The following is a 20,363-nucleotide window of genomic DNA, read 5'->3' on the forward strand; positions in this document are numbered from 1 at the left end:
GATTTCCAAATATCAAACAGTTAATCATCAACATTAAATGGCCGAAAGAAAGTCACTTTGAAAAGTTCAGATGTTTGAATTGAACTACACGTTGTTTCTGTCACAATGTTGTTTTGAAATAACACTGAACTTATGAACACCGCGTTTAGGTATTATATGGAGGTAAGATTAACAGAAATGCTATAAAACACTCAGTTTCCTTCAGAGATTCATACAAAAACTCATTCATGCAAATCCCAGAAGTTTTGTGTGCTAGAAATTTAAACGTCAAAACTAAATTTCCCAAAACGAAGTTTTGCAAGTATCCAAACGGGCATTCCAATCTTTTTAATAATAAACTGAAAAGAGGAAAATGAAATGGATAAAAAAAAAAATCAAACAATGTAATTAACCGAAGTCTACAAAAATTTGATTGAATACTATGGAATCTATTGTTAGCAGAAAAAAAGAGAATGACGTGAAAAAATTGAGAATGACGTGATAGAAATGTTTGCATGTATCACCCCAGTCCAAGCCTAGCAATGCATACATTAAGTGATAAAAGTGATTTTTTTCATGCAACACACAAGTGGTTGTTTCAGGTGCTCACATCATCATTTACTGTCAAAATCTAAGCAAAAACAAGCAGCACAGACAGACCATAAAGACTCCATTCCAAATAATTAACAACAATTAAGTGGACTATTACCAAAATGGTGAGAAATTAAAGTGACCTCTGTAATCAAAAAAGAGGAGTCTTGGAAGCATGTTGCTGCGACGGCACGGCCTTAAGCGAGCTCCTCTCAATGGGTCGTTAAACATCTGCCGATGCACCCATGCCTAATGAGCCATTACCAAAACATGTCCTCTTCACCAAAAATGCAATTACCACATTTCCCCATAAGCCCTTAATTATGCTAATGGGCTAAAATTAAACAAATCCACAACAAGCTGATTGGGTCGTTGCATACCGATCCATTTGGAGAGTCAGCAGAAGAATTGGCGGCATGTAAACAGGTTGGGCGTAGAGAGGAAATACACAACACATTGTACACATACACCAGATGCCATTCTCAATGAAAGGGAGCAGATGTTAAAGACCGCAGACTTCTAAGAAACCTGAACTTTAGTACAGGCTTAAGTAGGGCACCTGTGAAGATGTTGTGGGTGGTTGCTATGCATTGCCAAAATGTTCCATGCGGTTGCTAGATAATTCTAGGTGGTTGGTGGATTTTCCCCACACAATCCAATAGAGTCCATCTCGAAGACCTTCTTATTCACTGGTCTCTAGATATTGCTCAGGTTCTTCCACCAATGAAAGGCTTTGGGATTCTTTACCCATTTTAGCATCTACCAAAATGACCGTATACTTTTTTCTTAAATCTTATGATTTGCAGTATCATTCCTATCTATAGATTAAACAGCGTTTAATCAGGGTTTCCTCACATACTTGATTCAACACGTTGGGGTACAAACTGGATAATTGCAAGCATAAACTACTCAAAACATGTTTCAGCCAATTTATACATATGAATTCAAATTGCTTTGTGTACCAATACATAGGGATGTGCAAAAAATCGAATGTGATTTTCACGCACATCTCATCAGTAAAGACACTCCTTTAAGTAGAAGTATACCTCCAGCACGTGTGCTCAGATCAGGGTTGCCAGGATTTGACAACAAATCCTGCCCTGTTGCTTCTCAAAACTAGTCCAAAACTAATCGCGATTCCAGGAGGTTTCCCAGATAAAAAAAAAAATGCTTCCCGGGGTTAAAATATACTTTTTTTTTGGCAAGGTTGTCTTGGTAAAATTCGCATTTTAGGGGCTAAATATCACGTTATTGGTATTGGGGTTGCCTCGAACCGCGGACATGAAAAACAACCGCAGACTTGGCAACACTGATTCAGGTGGAGCGGCAGTTACTACAAAGAGCCGTAGTCTACCGACAACTAACACAAAGTCGCTTTCAAAATCGACAAAGAATTGCCACTGATTTTAAAATCGATTTTGTGTAGATTGTCAGTGAATTACGGCTCGGTGTAGTAAATGCCAACCAGTGTTGCCAAGTCTGTGGTTGTTTTTCATGTCCGCAGGTCGAAGCGACAAAACCAATAACATGATATTTAGCACCTAAAATGCGAATTTTACTTACACAACCATGCCATAAAACTTAAATTTTAACCTCCGGAAAGTGATTTTTTATCGGGGAACCTCCTGGAAACGCGATTGGGCTACTTTTGGACTAGTTTTGAGAAGAAGTGGGCAGGATTTGTTGTGAAAACCTGGCAACCATGATCTGAACGCACGTGCTGGAGATATACTTCTAATTACAGGAGCGTCTTTACTGATGAGATGTGCATGAAAATCACATTTGATTTTTTGCACAGCCCTACCATTACATAAAAACAATAAATACATACTAGGGATGCTCAAATACCAATACTGCTATCGGTTTTGGGCCCGATACTGAGCTCTTGTACTCGTACTCGTTAAAATGCCCCGATACGATGCAGCATGTGATAAGTGAGTTATTCAGACAAAGAAACAGAGACAACAGAATAACAGACAGCAGAATGGAGTTATGAGAGTTTAAGGTTGCCTACGTAGGATATCTATGCAATGAATATAATGATAAACATTCAGTATTAACGCCTGTATAGCTGACGTGTGCGAGCTGATAAAGCACACTGAGTGAGCTGAGCGTGCAGCAGCGGAGATGCGCAAGCTTGTCAAAGTGAATATACAATATTATGTTCATCACAGGAAAATTGTAGTTCGGTCAGATATGTCAAAAACAAGTAAAACAATGCACAAATTACTTAACCCTCTTGGCGCCACGGTCGAGTTTACTCTACAAGATGCAGCACTGAATAAAACGGCCGATTTTGTCAAATAGGGTGTCAAATTTCATGCAACACCCCCTGCACCAGACAGCAGACATATAATAATTAATCTCTGACTCAAAAAAACTTCATGCTCCTATACAAAATCTTCGAGCTAGAGCGCATTGAAACTGTGGGGAAAAAAAGTGGAGCTAGTGTGAGAGTGAGCCATTTTATCTGACCAATATTGCAGCGTCAGCGAGTATTGGCATTAGATTATTATTATGATCATTATTATTATTATCTAATGGCATCAATAAAGCTTAAATAAAGCCACAATGAGGTGTTGGGACTTCTATTCGCAGACACTGATTCTGAAGGGGAATCTGCATTCAGAAGATGACGGTGTTACTGAAAGTGAAAGTATAGCCCTACACCAAGCACAAACGGTGAATCCTTTACCCAATGTAAATGGTCCTTTGCCAAATGTCAGAGGTGTGAACAATGTTTGCAGGGGTCGGTGTGTTCATGGCGAAATTAGCAGGCGTGTTATTGTTGCGGGGACGAGACAGGAGATTTTTTCCGCACTAGACTAGACATGTATATTTGTCTTCTGACCGCACCTCTCTGCGATCGCGGTGACACTATTGTAGTGGAGACTTTGTCTAATGCCACTGGGTATGTTAGACGAGGTCGAAGTATTCATAGGACAGTTAGGAGGCAAGGTGGGGAGTCGCAATGAGACTGATAGTAGTCCGAGCTGTACACACTCAGCGCGTGCGCGAGGCAGATCTGGCCACGCTGCTCATAACAGAAGCATAATATGCCCCATATGACGTCATAATATGCAAATTAGATGGGAAAATGTAATCCCTACATAAACATTGGGTCATCCTTAATATTTTTCTAATTGACAGAAAGTCTCTATCTTTTATAAATTTTAAGATATAGCCTTTTGAAATTAAGATGTCAAAATTTAACGTCTTAGGAAAAAACCTCTGGCGCCTAAAGGGTTAACTGTAGAGAGAGAGAGAGAGAGAGAGAGAGAGAGAGAGAGCGAGAGAGAGAGAGAGCAAGAGCAAGAGCAAGAGCAAGAGCAAGAGCAAGAGCAAAAGCAAGAGCAAGGGAGCGAGCATGCTCGTGCTCTTCTGTTGTGTGATCTCTGATGTTCACTCACGTAGCACTCGCATTTGGATCGTAAAAAAAGACGACTGATAGGGGCATTCACTATAAACATAATTTATTTTCGACCTTAAGCATACATGAAATTCTGGCAAAGTGAATCTAGCAGCCTGTGTGTAATGTGCAAGGAAGTACATTTACATTTATTCATTTAGCTGATGCTTTTATCCAAAGCGACTTACAATTGCTACATATGTTAGAGGTCGCATGCCTCTGGAGCACCTAGGGGTTAAGTGTCTTGCTCAGGGACACGTTGGTGTCTCACAGTGGATTCGAACCCGGGTCTCTCACACCAAAGGCATGTGTCTTATTCACTTCGCCTCCCAGTACGTTACTACTGTACCTCTCGTTCTGCAACAGTACAAATACATGCACGCGTTGCGCATGTTTTGCTGGCTTGAGTGTTTCGGCATCATATTATGAGTGGGTTTGGAATATCCGTCACAGCACGTTTTAGATAACAAAGATAAAAAATTATAAAAGACGCGACTGTGAAAAATACCACAGAAGTGGTTCCCTCCATTATTACAGTGAAGCGCGTCATTACAGTACTAAGTGTACATAACGATAGGCCATGTGTCAGAAAGTTCTCCTTACTACATTTCAGTGCCTTGAATGTGGTATTTCCATTGGTGTCTATGGAGGGTCAGAAAGTTCTCGGATTTCATCAAAAATATCTTAATTTGTGTTCCGAAGATGAGCAAAGGTTTTTAATGCGTTTGAAACAACATACGAGTGAGTAATTACTGACAGAAGTTTTGTTTTTAGGTGAACCATCCCTCTAAAAAGTATTGGTAACACTTTAGAATACTGTTTCTTACTTACTGCATAACTAATAAGGAATAATTGAAGAAATAACAGGTAATTATTCATTAACACTTAACTCACTACTGTTAACCGCTAAGGAAGATGTGTTAACTAATCAGTATATATATAATTATCAGATATGCATTAAGTAAGAAACAGTATTCTAAAGTGTTACCAAAGTATTTTTATGTAGAAAAGGTATATCGCCATCTTGTTCCGGCCAGTGACTTAAATGCACCTAACATTGCAATTATTATTTCCTAGAGGATAAGCATGCTATCTGAATGTCGTTTGGAGTCTTATGTAGTCACATTACAACATTTTCTGTCCCCAAATTTAAGACCTCTATAATGTACATTTAGATATGATAGGACTTTTTTTAAGGCCTTAAATTTGATGAAAATGTAATTAAGATTTGATTGTTTAAGACTAAGGACTGTCCAGTACTTTTAAGTATGAGCAATAATAACAGATTTGGATTAGCAAACAAAAACTATGAGAATATTCAGCCGGTTTTCCACTATTGAGCCCATCGGTCCTAAGGTACTGTCAGGTACGGTTCTAGTTCTATTTCCACATGAGGCTGGTACCGCGTTGCACGATTACAACTACTCTCAGCAAGGTTAGACAATTGTGTTGGTCGAGTGCGTGTGCATGACGTTACCACTCTGTTGCCTAGCTTCCAGTTTCGCCATAGCTGACTAAGCCGAAGCACGGTATTTGATGAAATAGCCAAGTAAACAGCTACACTACAGTCAATATAAATAAAGAAGAAATGTATTTGCGCTTATTGATATTTGGGCATGTATATCCCCTCAGCATTTGTTGGTACACTGGCATTGCCTTCTGTTTATTTTTCACATCAAGAGTTGTGTCCTTTTTTCTGTTAAGAAAGTAAATATCAGATAAAAAGGAGTCCCAAAAAACAGATATATCTGATCATTGTCTATATCGCTGTTTACATTACACTTGTGTTAACAAGGCAACAACTGACACGTTTGTATTACGTTCCAAAGCGCTCCGTTATCAGCACCACAGTTGAAAATGAAACCGTATCAGAACTGACTGGCCCGGATCGGCACAGAATGGAATGGTTAAGCAAAACAAACAAAACAAAGAAAAAAACGTTCGGCCCAATAGTGGAAGAGGCACTTTAGTGGCCCCATGTGTGTGCGCTCTTAAAGATTCCAAAAGGAAGTCTTGACAGTGATCCCAAATAATTTTTTGATCCCAAAGAACCTTTCAGCGTTCTTGAAAGAACCATGTGTAGAGCATGACACACACATGCACACTGTAAACACACAGACACTGAGCAAAGCTAGAAATGCCCTCAAGCTTAAATGTTGCCTTGTAAAGAAGCAGCATCCTTCCCTCTGCAACAAAAGAGTGTGTGTGTGCTTGGATGACCGGCTGCCTCCTGACACCATGGCCTCGCATGGCAACACCCTCCCAGTAACTACATTACTAGCCCAGCCAGCTGCTCTGTTCCGTTCTGCCCCCCAGCACTCAATTGGATTCAGGAATTCTTCTCTTTTTCTCTCTTTGCTTTCCTTGCTGTCGGCTCTTCACCCCTCTTTTCTCTCGCTACCTCTGAATGTTGCATTTGTAAATTAGAGGAGTTACTTCCTGTCTGCCTGTGGCTGATAAAATAGCCCTTTCACCCCTCCCCACACACGCGCCGCCCAACAGTTGCCCTCTCTCGCTGCCTGAGCAGGAGCACAGCAATTATAGGGCCTGATGGCCAAAATCAGGCCAAAATGAATCGAGCATGGCTCGCGGCACACACACTCCCTCCCTGCACTGAACAGAGGAAGCGGAGTGTGGCTGCGATGGGCTAATAGGAGTTCTGATGGTGAGAGACTTCAGTGTCTGGTAGCCTGATTAATTTTTCTCTCTGCAGGCCTGCGCATGATCGGATTGAGCGCTCAAACTAACCAGGTTCCTACCGGCTCATTTTGCCAGCGTTAACCTGCTAACGCATGTCGATCGCCGTCCCGCCGACACGGGCGGAATTCGATAGCAGGGCCCTGCTGGTATCCGGCAGGCCTTTGGCCCTTGCGGCGTGAGTTAATGTGCTGATCGGGGCCCCGATCACAGAACGCACAGGAGTCCAGAGAGAGAGAGCTGTTACTAAACCTGCACATGCTCAGCCCCCTCGCTGACTACACGGCCTCACAGCTCTCAGCGGCCTGACAAGAGCCGTGCAATCAGCAGCACGGTCCAAAAGTCACGCTCTACATGCATGTCACTCACCTGCTGTTCAGTCTGTACGACGAACTGTAGTCATTAAATCCATTTTAAACAAAATAACAGTGTTTCTAAGGGTAAGCAAACATTTGTGTTGCAGTTTTTAAAAAAATGTTTGGTTTTAGAAAAAAAAAAAAAAAAACAGGTATATTTATATACACCGTTCAGAATTTTTCATGAAGATCTAGACCCCGTCAGTAAGAAATTGGTCCTCTGATCACTTAATTTTACCACGGATTTGTTTTCAAAGGCACAATTCCATGCAGGATTTTCAGACTGAAACTAAAAGACAACACTGTGCTGACTATATTGGATACTGGATTATTCATTGCGTGGTCACTGTTCCTTTGTCTGTAAAACAGATTGCTTGATATGAGTATTTATGCATTTTTAACCTAAATCACAGCAACTTCCATCTGTTAAGGATGTAGCTGTCAAACATACACAACTGGTAAATGCACATACCAGTGGACATTAACTTGTGAGTCTACAATCCTCCATTAGTGGTGCTCTGATTGATCAGCTACCGATCATCACCATCGGCCAATAATCACTTTGGGAAGTTTGATCGGCGGTCTCTATAAAGGCCGATTCTCAAAAAACGATCTCAAGCTGATGATGAGTGGTTTGGCATGACATGCAGCGACACTGTCTCAATCTGTGTTTAGCCTGGGTCAAATAATTATATTGCTGAAGGTGAGGTGCAATTCATATTTCTTTATTAAATAACTTACAAAATAATTTGAAAACTTTCTGTGAGACATAGTTTTATAAACAGCGTGAATGAATCACTATACACTTTCTCTCTTTCCCTCTCAAAATGCACAAATGACTTCAAATCACCTCATTGCATCATGTGAGGCGGCCTTATGTGTGTGCACTTTGAGTGTGCATGAGCAGACTATCTCAAGGAAATCGCAGAGTGCTAAATGCTTTAAACGGTGCCAAGACTGAAAAAATGTGAATTTATAAACTTTAGTGACGATGCAACACTGCCTCAATTGTGCAAGTGACAATGCCTGTCAACTGTGCAGCTTGATTATAGAGCACTCAAAAATTATTCAGGGGATCAGTTAACAACCACAATACACTTCCCATAACACCAGAGGTACTTGCTACATCATTAGAAGAATGGCATCTACGATAATATTAGTCTGTTTCTCTCTTATTCCGAGGTCACCGTGGCCACCAGATCCAGTCTGTATCCAGATCAGAGGGTCACTGCAGTCACCCGGATCCAGTACGTATCCAGACCAGATGGTGGATCAGCACCTAGAAAGGACCTCTACTGCCCTGAAAGACAACGGAGACCAGGACAACTAGAGCCCCAGATACAGATCCCCTGTAAAGACCTTGTCTCAGAGGAGCACCAGGACAAGACCACAGGAAACAGATGATTCTTCTGCACAATCTGACTTTGCTGCAGCCTGGAATTGAACTACTGGTTTCGTCTGGTCAGAGGAGAACTGGCCCCCAACTGAGCCTGGTTTCTCCCAAGGTTTTTTTCTCCATTCTGTCACCGATGGAGTTTCGGTTCCTTGCCGCTGTCGCCTCGGGCTTGCTTAGTTGGGGTCACTTCCTCTACAGCGATATCGTTGACTTGATTGCAAATGAATGCACAGACACTATTTCAACTGAACAGAGATGACATCACTGAATTCAATGATGAACTGCCTTTAACTATCATTTTGCATTATTGACACACTGTTTTCCTGATGAATGTTGTTCAGTTCCTTTGACACAATCAGTTTTGTTTAAAGCGTTATATAAATAAAGGTGACTTGACTTGACAGCTTAAATAAATGCATGGTTGCGAGTTTTTTCTTAATTAATAATTTAATTAAACCATTTAAGCTTTAAACATTATTTTGTTGCGTTCAGCTGACAAAATAATGTTGATCATTACATTAATTTAAACTAAAATTTCTGTGTTAATTGAATTTCGTTAAAAATTAAGTTGTAGTAACTCAATAAAACTGTCTCATTTGGAAATTAATTAGTGGATTTCTAGTTCCCAGCATGCTCTGCATAGGACAGGATATAGAGAGCAAATGTTGAAATTAGGTGTCATTTTATGTATGTTTTTTGTTTAGTTTTTTGTTTTTGTGAAGGTAATACATATTAGCGTTTAATGCTGTTATGTTTTTCTTTTAAGTTGAAGTTCTTATGGTTACCATTGTGCTGAAGAGTAGACCACATGGAGCTAAACAATACATTGACTCTATTAGCAGTGACTGTGCTAATGCCAATGACAAGTAACATATTTCTTATTCATTATTCATGCTAAACTAGTTACATTTAGTGTGTGCTATAATAGCTGTGGATTTGAACTGAAAAAAGATCATATAAATTGGTTCCAGGCTGACAAATCCATTAGTTGGACAAATTATTTTTTTTAGTAATTAATTTAATATGTTTATGTTACAAATTAAGTTCTTCTGAATCAATTTAGTTCGTTGGTTGAACATCGTTTTATTAGAAGTTATCATAACTAAAAAAAAAAAAAAAGAAAAAACCTGAAGCAAACTGTTTTTTTCGTTGATCTAACATATTATTTCTTAGTGTACAGCTCACAAAATCAAGCTTGCACTGTGTGTAAGCTATTATGTAGCTATTGCCTCACTGTAAAAACTAAAATGCAATGCATGATCAAACATTTAGGTGAGATAATTGTCATAATTGAAAAATGTCTAAAACATAAAATAAAAAGAAAATGTCTTTGTTAAAAAAAACAACTATATTTATTTTAAGAAAATTGCAACCATGTAGGCAATGCCATATGTAATGTGCAAAATGGGTTAAAATTTCATTACATTCTAACATTTTAACATTACGATCTAAAAACAAAAAATAATGCTTTTTAAAGCATAAGTTGAGTACAAACTGGATTGTGCACTTTCCCCGCAGCGCCTCACTCTGTATTTGTTGTCAAATGCCCTTGTATCAATCAAACTACTTCATATTGATATTAACAGCATTGCCTCATTCCATATAATTTACTTAATAAAAAATATATTGCTATATCATACACATTAGATATATTGCCCATCCTTACCAGATACACAAATGCACATTATTTTCACTTAATTACTGCTTCTCTCTTACTGTGTGACACTGGCAGAAAGCTTTATAGCGACAGCAACTGTAACTAAAAGGGTGGGTTTAACATTAGGTCATTTAAAAACTGAAGAGTGTGACCTTTTTACTTTCTGATTTCATCTCTGAATGTATAGTGACTGGAAAGCCTACTCTCCTGACAAAGCAGTGGCATTTTCTTCAACTTCTTTAAAAATTATAAATAAGACAGCTTTCCACCAGTTTCAATCAGGAAACCACCCATCTAAAACCATAAAGTTTTTTTATGTGTATGGTTCTTGTCAAGCAGGAAAAGAGGTGCTTGATCTACCTTTTTGGTGATGGAGTCGTCTGAGTCAGAAGGCATGCGAGTCGACACATGGAAGATGACCTCCACGTTGGAGGTAGCGTAATATGGTGCTGTGCTACCTGTGCTGCCATTTCTCTGCAAACCACCCATAAACCCACAGTGAGTGGCCAAATTCACCTGAAACAGAGAGAGAAACTTCCTGATGCTCTGATAGTCCCAGGACATGACATCTGCTCACTACAGACTCATTAAGTGGATTGGATGTGTTTTTTCACCTCCCATCCCAGCCCAGAGACAAAGTCCTCATAAGCCTGACTGCCCTCTGTGTTGGACAGAATGGAGTATTTGTCCTCTTGGCCTTCTCCAATGTAGAACACAGCAATCTTGTGCGTCTCTCGACTGGAAGCAAAAACACACAAGATGGATTGAAATCATGCCAAATGTCAATACATTTAAGGGATCACCATATTTGATGTGGTCTGTGTATGTAATCAAAGCAGAGATCTCATCTAAAAGTCGAAATGGGATGCATCTGAGAAAAATTTTAAATGCCATAGCAAAAGGGTCTGAATACTATGGAAGCCCGTTTCCCCCACTGAATAAAAAATAAAACAAGGTAATTGCGACTTTTTATCTCACAATTCTGACTTTTTTTTGTAGGGATGTAAATTGGATGGTTCATCACGATACGATACGATATTGATTCTCATTACCCCGATACGATATTTGCCGATCCCTCCAAAAATTCTACGATACGATTCGATACAGGGGTATATAGATCGATATATCAATAGTTTTATATTTATCTATTTTAAACATACATCTACATTTTTCAACTAAAAAATGCAACCAAAATATATAACACAAACATTTATCTGAATTTTTCTCATTGATTAAATAAACAATTGGAAAAATAATTCTGGCTGCTACTTTGGGCTCAGTGCTAAAAATCTTTTTTTTTTTTTTTTTTTTACAGTTGTGAAGTCAGAATTGTGTAATATGAACTTGCAATTCCATTTATTTCACGCAATTTTGACTTTATAACTCCCAACTGGGAGTTTATATCATTTGACTTTATAAATTGCAATTGGTGGAAACTGGCTTCCATAGAATACTGATGCAATGCAATATAGTTTAGTTTGCAAAATTTTCACAAATTTGGTTTTGCTTTGTCATTACGAGGTTTTGAGTTAAGATCAGTGTTATTTTATTGTCATTGAAATACTATTAGTGTACTGAGATATTGCATAAGCATATTTTCGTGAATATTATGAATTTTCAATTTATGAAAAACATTTTAAATGAAAAAAGAAATCACTTTTAATTTTTTCTTTTTTTTAGTTTTCTTGTGTTTTCATCCTTTTTATTAGATTTTTTTATAGATCTTTATAGTGTTTTTTGTTTTTGTTTTAGCAATTAACATTTTATTTACTTTTATATAAACAAAACACATTTTAGCATTAGGTTGCGTTTATAAGTAAAATACATTTGCTTCATGTTTTCAACTCTAAAATGTGTACACGAATTGAAAAATGTTAAAAGAGTCTAAATGATCTTAATATCTGGGTGTCACCTGGGTATCCCCCTTTTTGATAACCAGAGGTAAATATGATGTTTTGGTTTCATATATGTTTTTAGTTAATAATTAATAACTCTCAGCTAATAATTTTCTCTCCAAAGAACAGGTGTGACTTCGTTAAAAAGTTAAGTAAAGGTGACCTTTGTTGTGCTCATGAAATAATATTTAATTACGTCACAAAGGGCGAGGTGCTATCAGACTCCGATTATTAATTAGAAAATATCCTTATAAAATCCATACACTATTGGATGAATACAATACATAGTCATTTGGGATGCAGTTATTATTTTTCCATCAAAACACGCTTTATTATATAACTTTTTGCAAAATAAATAAATAAAATAATAATAATAATAATAATAATAAAAATGGTATAACTTTAAAAATCTCTGCTAATAAATCACATCCAGGTATACAGTGTGTGTGTACGGAGTGTGTCTCTTTGAACAGTGTTGCTAAGGAAGCATCATGCCTGTGCAGTGTGATGTTTGGCATGCTCAGTCAGCCGTTGCCAAGAGTGGACCGGCTATGCATGCAGAGGGAAACAGTGGCCCGATCCTGGGAGTATTCTTTAATAAGCCTCTGTAATTAGCCACTCTGAGCGCCTATTGATCGCTGTTGGCTGAGAAGTGTGGAGCTGTGATCAGCCAGACATGGGCAGGATTAGGCCGTGAGGAGCGGCGTATCTGAGAGTGGTCTTAAGACATGTCTCCTTAATAGTGCTTTTAAAGGATTTAGCCACTCTCTGTAGACTGGCATTAGGCTGCATGATTGAGCTCTTCAAATGCATGCTGTTGTTTGCTGCTGATTTTTTGTGTTAAGTGCTAAGGAGTCAGACAGAAGGTTACGAATATGTTTTCCGTTCGCTAATTGCGTTGGTGTGATATTATGTGTATGAAATGTTAAGGCACGGGCATCAGATGTTGTGGTCTTCTGAAACGAGCAGAAACCCTTACCACTGCCTTGAGTCTAAATTCTTCAGCTCTCTCAAGAGCTTAGAGTTCTTCTTGAGAAGATGAAAGCTTTTTCTATGAAGAGAGAGAGAAATGGAACAGTCATGAAAACCAGGAAAAAACACTTTCCAAAAGATGAATGCTGAGACACAGGCAAAATCCAAAATGTTGTCATTTTCTTTAAAGCTCAAATATTTTCTTCTATTCCAGTTCAACCAAGTACTATAAGCAATCTGTAGGCTTACTTCTCTGAAGATCGTAAATACTGTGACACCACAGCATCATAGCATTGCTCGCGATTAAAAATTTAAGTTCCATTAAAAAAGATTAATAATTATTAATTAAAATATTTATATATCTGATAAATGGATGAAATGGCAAAGAGGACCTCAAGTAAAAAAGGGAAAATATATGTAATGTCCAAGCTGCTCTTTTCCATTTAGAACAACAACAAAATAAGGCACCATAAAAGTAGATTTATGGAAACTGTCAGAGCTCTTCCTCTCTCAAACATAATTATAGTAATTTAAGTATTATGTTTTAACATTTCAAAAAATTAAAACATGACATACAACTTTAATGTGAATAATGTAAATCAAGGATGAGTGGTGACAGGCCCATTCTGTAGACGGGAAATTTCTGACAAAAATCACAATCAACTCATGTCTATTTTTACTATTTTTAATTTAAATATTCAAATAGAAAACAGTTATTTGGTATTGTAATAATATTTCATTATTACTGTACTGTACCTTTACACTGCACTTTTACTGTTGTACTTTTATGATCAAATAAATGCTGCCTTCAATATGTATATTAGCAGCTATGTAACTGATTATAATCAAAATGCATGATTTATGTACTTATTTATGTTACCTTTTAACAATGGCAACAAACCAAAAATATTGATTTTCACAAAATGTCTTCTTCTCCACCATAGCTCTCAAATCTCATTCACACACATCCACATTTTGCATCAGGAATGGTCTCAAGTCTTGTAAGAACGTATGCGTAATGATGTGGAAAAGAGCAGCTTTTCAAATGGATGACTGTATTTTCATCTTGGGAAGTGCTATTCATTTAAGAATGAAATACTGTACCTGCGATCCCATGAGTTCATGCCGAGGTCATTGAGGAGAAGTCTGCAGAGGTAAAAAGCAGATTTGGGCTCGTGGTGTGTGGGCTCTCTCTGTCTCTCTGCTCTGATGCTGGGGTCTTCAGTCTGTCGCCGGGCCAGTTCCTCATCCTCTTGTTTGGCCTGTCTGTGGATGGCATCCATGATGAGCCCTTCCATCTCAGGGTTCATGCCGATGGGTGGAGAGGGCGGCTGGGTGAGCTTCAGCTGGGGCTGCGTCAGGCACTCTGGGCTGCTGTGGCCAAGGTCTTCCAGTAGCTGGTCCAACACATCCACGCCATCTTCCACTTCCAGCTCAGAGGAGCATTTACTGGAGCACACGGAGTCCTGCTTTTCAGAGCAATCTCTGCTGCCACCCAAACTCAAGCCAGTTCCGTCCAAAGTGTGAAACAGAATACCACCGTCCCACGAGTACTTTCCTGAGATGTCCCTGACGATGACACGGACCTCGGAGGAATGATCCCTCGGGTTGGCCCCCGTCGTGCTGGAGCTGTCAGAGGGGATCTGCAGGTATGAGACCAGTGTGCTGTCACTGAAGACGAAGAGCTGCAGATTGGGGCTTTTGAAGACTTCAGAGGAGAGCTCGGAGGACTCTACGTAGGGGTTGTCGTGGTTCTCACTGACCAGGCTGTTTAAGAGAGCGGGGCCACCGCTGAGAGGATGGTGGCCCAAATGATTGACCAGGTGTGTCATTACCATCCGAGCAGTCAGAGGAATCAGCTCTAGACTTCTCCTTTTCTTTTCTGGGATATGAAACAACAAGTTCAGTCACTTACAAAAAATTACAATAAATAAATAAATAAATAATTGCAGGTATACACAAAGCAAATCATAAATCCTGAGTCTGAACTTTTTTCTGTGGGTGGGGCAGCATGCAATGACTGTGTATAGGATATTATGGCGAAGTTATAGCTGTCCTTTAAAAAATTATTGGTATTGCAGCATGATTAAACAATGTTTAAATCCATAAAATTGTATTGTCTGGCCACATGCAAACACGGAAACGTTTATTTTATAATCGCAATGTACAATTAATGGCATATTTAGAAATAGGTTCATGTATTCTCCCGTGTTGGCAAAGTTTATAATTGATTTACATTACAAATCTAGTGAGATAATGCACACTGTTTTCCCAGATGTACGTAAAGCCATTCAAATTCACAGCATATGCAGAGGAAGAGTTTAGCCCCTTTCACACATACAGTCTTCACTGGTAAATTACCGGTAAGTTACCAATAGTAGATAATGTGTGAACTCATGAACAGGACCTTTTCAAAAATCCTGGTAAATTTGTTCTGCCAATTATATTGTTCTTATAGAGATGACACAATTACTCTGAGCTGTTTACAAAGCTCCGCTGCTTTTTAATTAGTTTTTCTATGTAAATGTGCGCCAGGTGACCTCGCAGCTTTTTAAGCACTTCTCCAGGGCTGCGACTCTGCAATTGGACACGATTATGCGCGTCTCGTGTTTATAAGCGAAAAACATTCTTATTGGCTAGAAATGTTAGTGTGGTTGAGAGTGAAAGCTGTGTTCCTCTCATACCATTGGCAGTTGAACTCATGGACTCGAAAGTGATATCAACCAGTTTGTTTAAATGTTAAATTTTTTTCCACAGCCAAACACTGAACGTTGGAGATCCATTGCAGTTCCAAATTCAGAACCCCGCCAGATTATTATCCCCCCAGTATTGGTAGGTTTACGGTTAGGTTTGGGGGAGGGTTTAGGATTAGGCAATCAGGGAGCGATTTCATAGAGGGGGGTATTAATTTGGGCTCAGTGCTGGAGAACTCTAAACCCTGCAGTTCTATCATCAATTTATTGAATCTATTTTATTATTTTAAAAGGGACAAAGAACAGAAATGAAAATTTCAAATAAACATGAATGTAGTTTTTGAAGCGTCAAAATTTAGAGCAACAGAAAACACTCAGGTTTCATTAAAAGTGTATTCATTTGTGTTTCCAAGTTCCAAGTTTTTGTTTGAACTATGCTTTTTAATATAAATTAATGAAGTTTGTATTGCCTCATCACTATTATGTAGAAATCTGCCCATTACCCAGTTACATTACACCACTCTGTGGGATGTGATTCTGATAGATAAGCTGTGGTATTGTGGGTCCACTGTTTTCACTTGTGACAGACCAATATTGCCGCTTTTCCACCGAAATTACCCGGAACATTTGTACCAGGAACTTTTTTCCCCAGGAACTTTTTTCCCCCCAGACCTGTTGCTTTCTGTGTTTCCACCGCGGTGTAAAGTACCGGGAAGATTAGGTAAATAGAATGGTGACTTAGGTCTGAGCGCGTTTCTCAATACAAAGTACTCTTATTTTGGACGTGAATCCTCGGTAGTTCAGACTTTGTGCATTTGTCTGGGAGTGTGATGTCCGCAACGAAACAGCAGCGTACTTGATAACATCAGTCAGCTGACCGTGGCTACTGCAATTTTCCTCTCTGTACATTTACAATAAAACAAAATAGGATATCAAATACAACTGCCTCCTTTCGTTTTCATTTAAACATAATAACAGCTGCAGAAATGTACTTAGTTCAGGGATATGTGTAGAAATTAATTTTAACATATAGATAAATTAAATACAGACCAAAGACAACCTGTTAGATTTACCTAAAAATAATTATATTTTATGTTTAACCACTAAAGACACATCAGAGCCAGCAGCACATATCAGAAGGTCTAGCTGTGGTGAGGCTGCTCTCGGCGGATACATGATCACTGAGCTCCCGCTGATCGCATGGAGCTCACCGTCTCAGAGATCGGCGAAACATTTTTAAATAGGCGCTTTCTTGATAAATAAACCACAGATTTGAGTTTTAAACAACTACATTCTCGCCTGAAATACTTTTAAAATTATATTTCATGACACAATAACAGTAATATTTTGAAAATCCAAATAAATGGTGGTTCCACCCAACCAATGCTGCGTGAACTCAAACAATCAGCATGTTTAGCGCCCAAGTCCCGCCCCCTAAAGTTCCGGAACTTGGAAAAAGTACCACCTCGCCAGCAGGGACTTTCTGAGGGGCATTTCATTTATTTATTTCCTGGTTCCTGCGGTGGAAACACACCAAGTACAAGGCCAAAGTTCCTGGGTAAAGTTCCTGTGGTGGAAACGAGGCATATGTTGCCTGGGCCAATTAGAGGGCCAATATTTGGAGGTTTGTTTCAATGTCACAAGTCCAACTTGGTCGACCGATATGTGTTTTTTGACAGCCGATACCGATATCTTGGAAGGCAGGGGGGGCGATAGCTGATATAAAGCAGATATGATTTTTTCAATTATTATTATTAATATTTGTGGTTTCAAAATTAAACGTGTAAAAGAAACATGCTTATACTTTAAATTACAGTATTTTTCACAAATAAATAAATATTTAAATCAAATAGAATTAAAAAGAAAGTAAACACTGTAACCAACAGGTCACTTAGTATTCTGGGAAGTCTGTGTGCATGCTTTTCTCAATACAAAGTACGCAAATTTCAGACTTGCATCCTCGGTAGTACGGACTCCTTTTGTTTTCATTTTCGTCCCCTTGGAATTATAAGGTTCTATCTGACATTTTTGTCAAAATTGAGTTATTCACATATTCTTATTCTGTGACAATTTATTTACATTATGTGATGTTTTATTTTAAGTTGTGTACATTTTGGGATTTTTTTTTTGAAAAAACAAAAAGGTTCTATCTACAGAAGTCTATGGAACACAAAAACTTTAAAGCTCAATATCTCAAAACTACTCAGAACGCAGATAGAACCTTATAATTCCAAGGGGATGATTTGCTTTCATATTAATAACCACTTTACAGTGTAACTAAATATTACATCAATTACTTCTTTTTATTTTAATTTTAACATACAGATAAATTGAATACATACCAAAGATCATCTGTTAAATTTACCCAAAACAAATTATATTTTATGCTTAACCATTAAAGAGGCAAATGTCAGAAGGTCTAGCCGAGGTGAGGCTGCTCTCGTTGGGAAACATGAGCTCCCGCTGAGCTCCTGCTGATCGCACGGAGCTGATCGTCTTTGAAATCAGCAAAACACATTATTAAATAGGAGCTGTCTTTATAAATAAACCGTTTATAAATAAACCACAGATTTGAGTTTTAAACAACTACATTCTCGCCTGAAATACTTTTAAAACTAAATTTCATGACACAATAACAGTAATATTTAAAAAATTATCTGAATAAATGGTTGAAATCACAATGCTGAGTGAACTCAACCAATCAGCATTGTTTAGTGCCCAAGTCACGCCCCCAAAAGTTCTGGACCTTTGGAAAAGTACAACCTCGCAAGCAGGGACTTTTTGAGGAGCAATTTTTTACCCGGAACTTTATTTAGATCCTGGTTCCTGCGGTGGAGACACACAGAGAACCGGACAAAAGTCCCTAGTTCCTGGTGAAAAATTCCAGCGGTGGAAATGCTGTTATAGTTGTGCTAGTTTCATTTCTCTCAATTAACTTTGAACTCTCTTCACACAAATAAAAAATAAAAACTTAAATCAATATTTAATTTTCATTCAAGTAGCCATGCAAGTGGGATGATTTACAGTCAGCTGGCCATTATCACAAATTATTACACATCTCTCTGGAATACTTGATTCTGATTGGAAAACACAGTCATATACATCTTTTTTGTACAATGACGGATATATGACTGAATTTTTAGGGTAATACAAGTCCCGGCCGGCTGACTGTGTACAGCATTTTGCCTTACTTGTTCTCAAAAGCTGGTCACTATACTGGCTTTTAGCTGTCATGACCGATGGAGGCCATTTTCCCACGTTTGCACCATGTACACGGGTGTCTACACGGACACCTTTAAAATATCTATTCATTCTCACTAAACTGACTCAAAGGGCTGCACTAATGTGCATCACACCTTTCGTGATGAGTGAATAGGGCTCTGCAAGCACTATGAATTAAAGTCCTCTGAATGCTGAACACCTCTCAAAGTGAGAAATCTAGCGTTGTCATTAGTGGATATAAAGATTAAGATGAGATAGAGAGAGAAGGAGGGAAAAAACGAAGTGCTCACATTGTGACAGTGCTATCAATACCATCATCCCCATCAAAGTGGAAAAAGCTCTTTGCAAAGATGAGCAAGTTGCATTAGGGATGCACAGGGCTTTGAAGTGAACTAATCAATATGAGCTAGGTAGTGGGATATTGCTTATGAGTTGCTCTTTGGCTGAGTTTTTTTTTTTTTTTTTTCGTACACAGAAATATAAAAGGCATGTCAATGGATGGAGATGTTTGCGCTGCAAAAGCCAGCATTCTTTTTCTTCCTCTACTCCACAGATATAAATGTACTGTCATAAAAGGCATCCCTGTTGAAAGAGGAAAGAACAACCCCCCACAGCCCATAGCCCAACCCCACCCCAACCAAAAACAGATAACATCTGATGACATGCCAAAGTAGAAAACACACAAGAAATATTGCCTAATGGATGAAGCAAGGTCGGAGGAGGAAAAAATGATTTCTTTAATAATTGGCATAAATGGGCTTGCTTTGAGTGGATGAGGGAACTAATGCACACCTCTTTAAAATTCTATTTCATTTCACATTGTGCTACATTTGCTCTAATATAATTCACGAGAGCTCAGGATAAACTCACAGGACAAACCAAAAATGTTCCTTTTTAGAATGTTCTTTTTTTCTTTTCAAGGGAGATGCAGCGGTTTCACAATTAATGCTGAAAAATGTATTATATACATTAAAGAATGATTTGTGTTAATGTGAAGCAAAAATTCTTACATTTAACAAAAAATGAATACTTAAGGTCATGAAGATAGACTCACTATACACAAATACATATGTGGAACCATTAGTATTAGTATTTTACAAATCAACTTTAAAAAGGCAGTAAATACATAAATAAATAAATAATATCATTTAAAAAAAAGAAAAAAAAAAAAAAAGAAAAAATGCAAAATGATGCAAAGATTGTCAGGGGTCTTAAAGATTTTGGGGTGAAATATATCCCGGGATAGTTCATGACAGATTAGTCATGTCATTTCCCTAGGCACCCTGTAGACAACATGCTGTAAACAACAAGATAGCACAATAGCAGTCTTTGGGCCCTATTTTAACGATCTGAAACGCAAGTGTCAAAGCGCGAAGCGCAAGTAACTTTGTGGGCGGGTCTCGGCGCTGTTGCTAATTTCCCGGCGGGATAAATGGCTCTTGCGCCCGGCGCAAATCAAAAATGGGTTGGTCTGAAGTAGCTTCATTATTCATAGG

General features: G+C 38.4%; 1 protein-coding gene across 5 annotated transcripts in view; it reads right to left on the minus strand.

Moving 5' to 3' along the window:
- Positions 1 to 20,363, minus strand: part of LOC127976228 (ral GTPase-activating protein subunit alpha-2) — a 154,197-nt gene that overhangs the window by 35,136 nt on the left and 98,698 nt on the right. For all 5 annotated transcript variants that reach the window (XM_052580507.1, XM_052580506.1, XM_052580508.1 and 2 more), the window contains 4 exons: positions 14,057 to 14,834; positions 12,960 to 13,031; positions 10,700 to 10,823; positions 10,446 to 10,601 (listed from right to left, as the gene is read on the minus strand). In XM_052580507.1, the coding sequence (XP_052436467.1) occupies positions 10,446 to 10,601; positions 10,700 to 10,823; positions 12,960 to 13,031; positions 14,057 to 14,834 (1,130 nt within the window). The remainder of the gene's footprint in view (positions 1 to 10,445; positions 10,602 to 10,699; positions 10,824 to 12,959; positions 13,032 to 14,056; positions 14,835 to 20,363) is intronic.

The sequence above is a fragment of the Carassius gibelio genome, chromosome B17 (genome assembly GCF_023724105.1).
Source record: "Carassius gibelio isolate Cgi1373 ecotype wild population from Czech Republic chromosome B17, carGib1.2-hapl.c, whole genome shotgun sequence".
NCBI lineage: Eukaryota > Metazoa > Chordata > Actinopteri > Cypriniformes > Cyprinidae > Carassius > Carassius gibelio.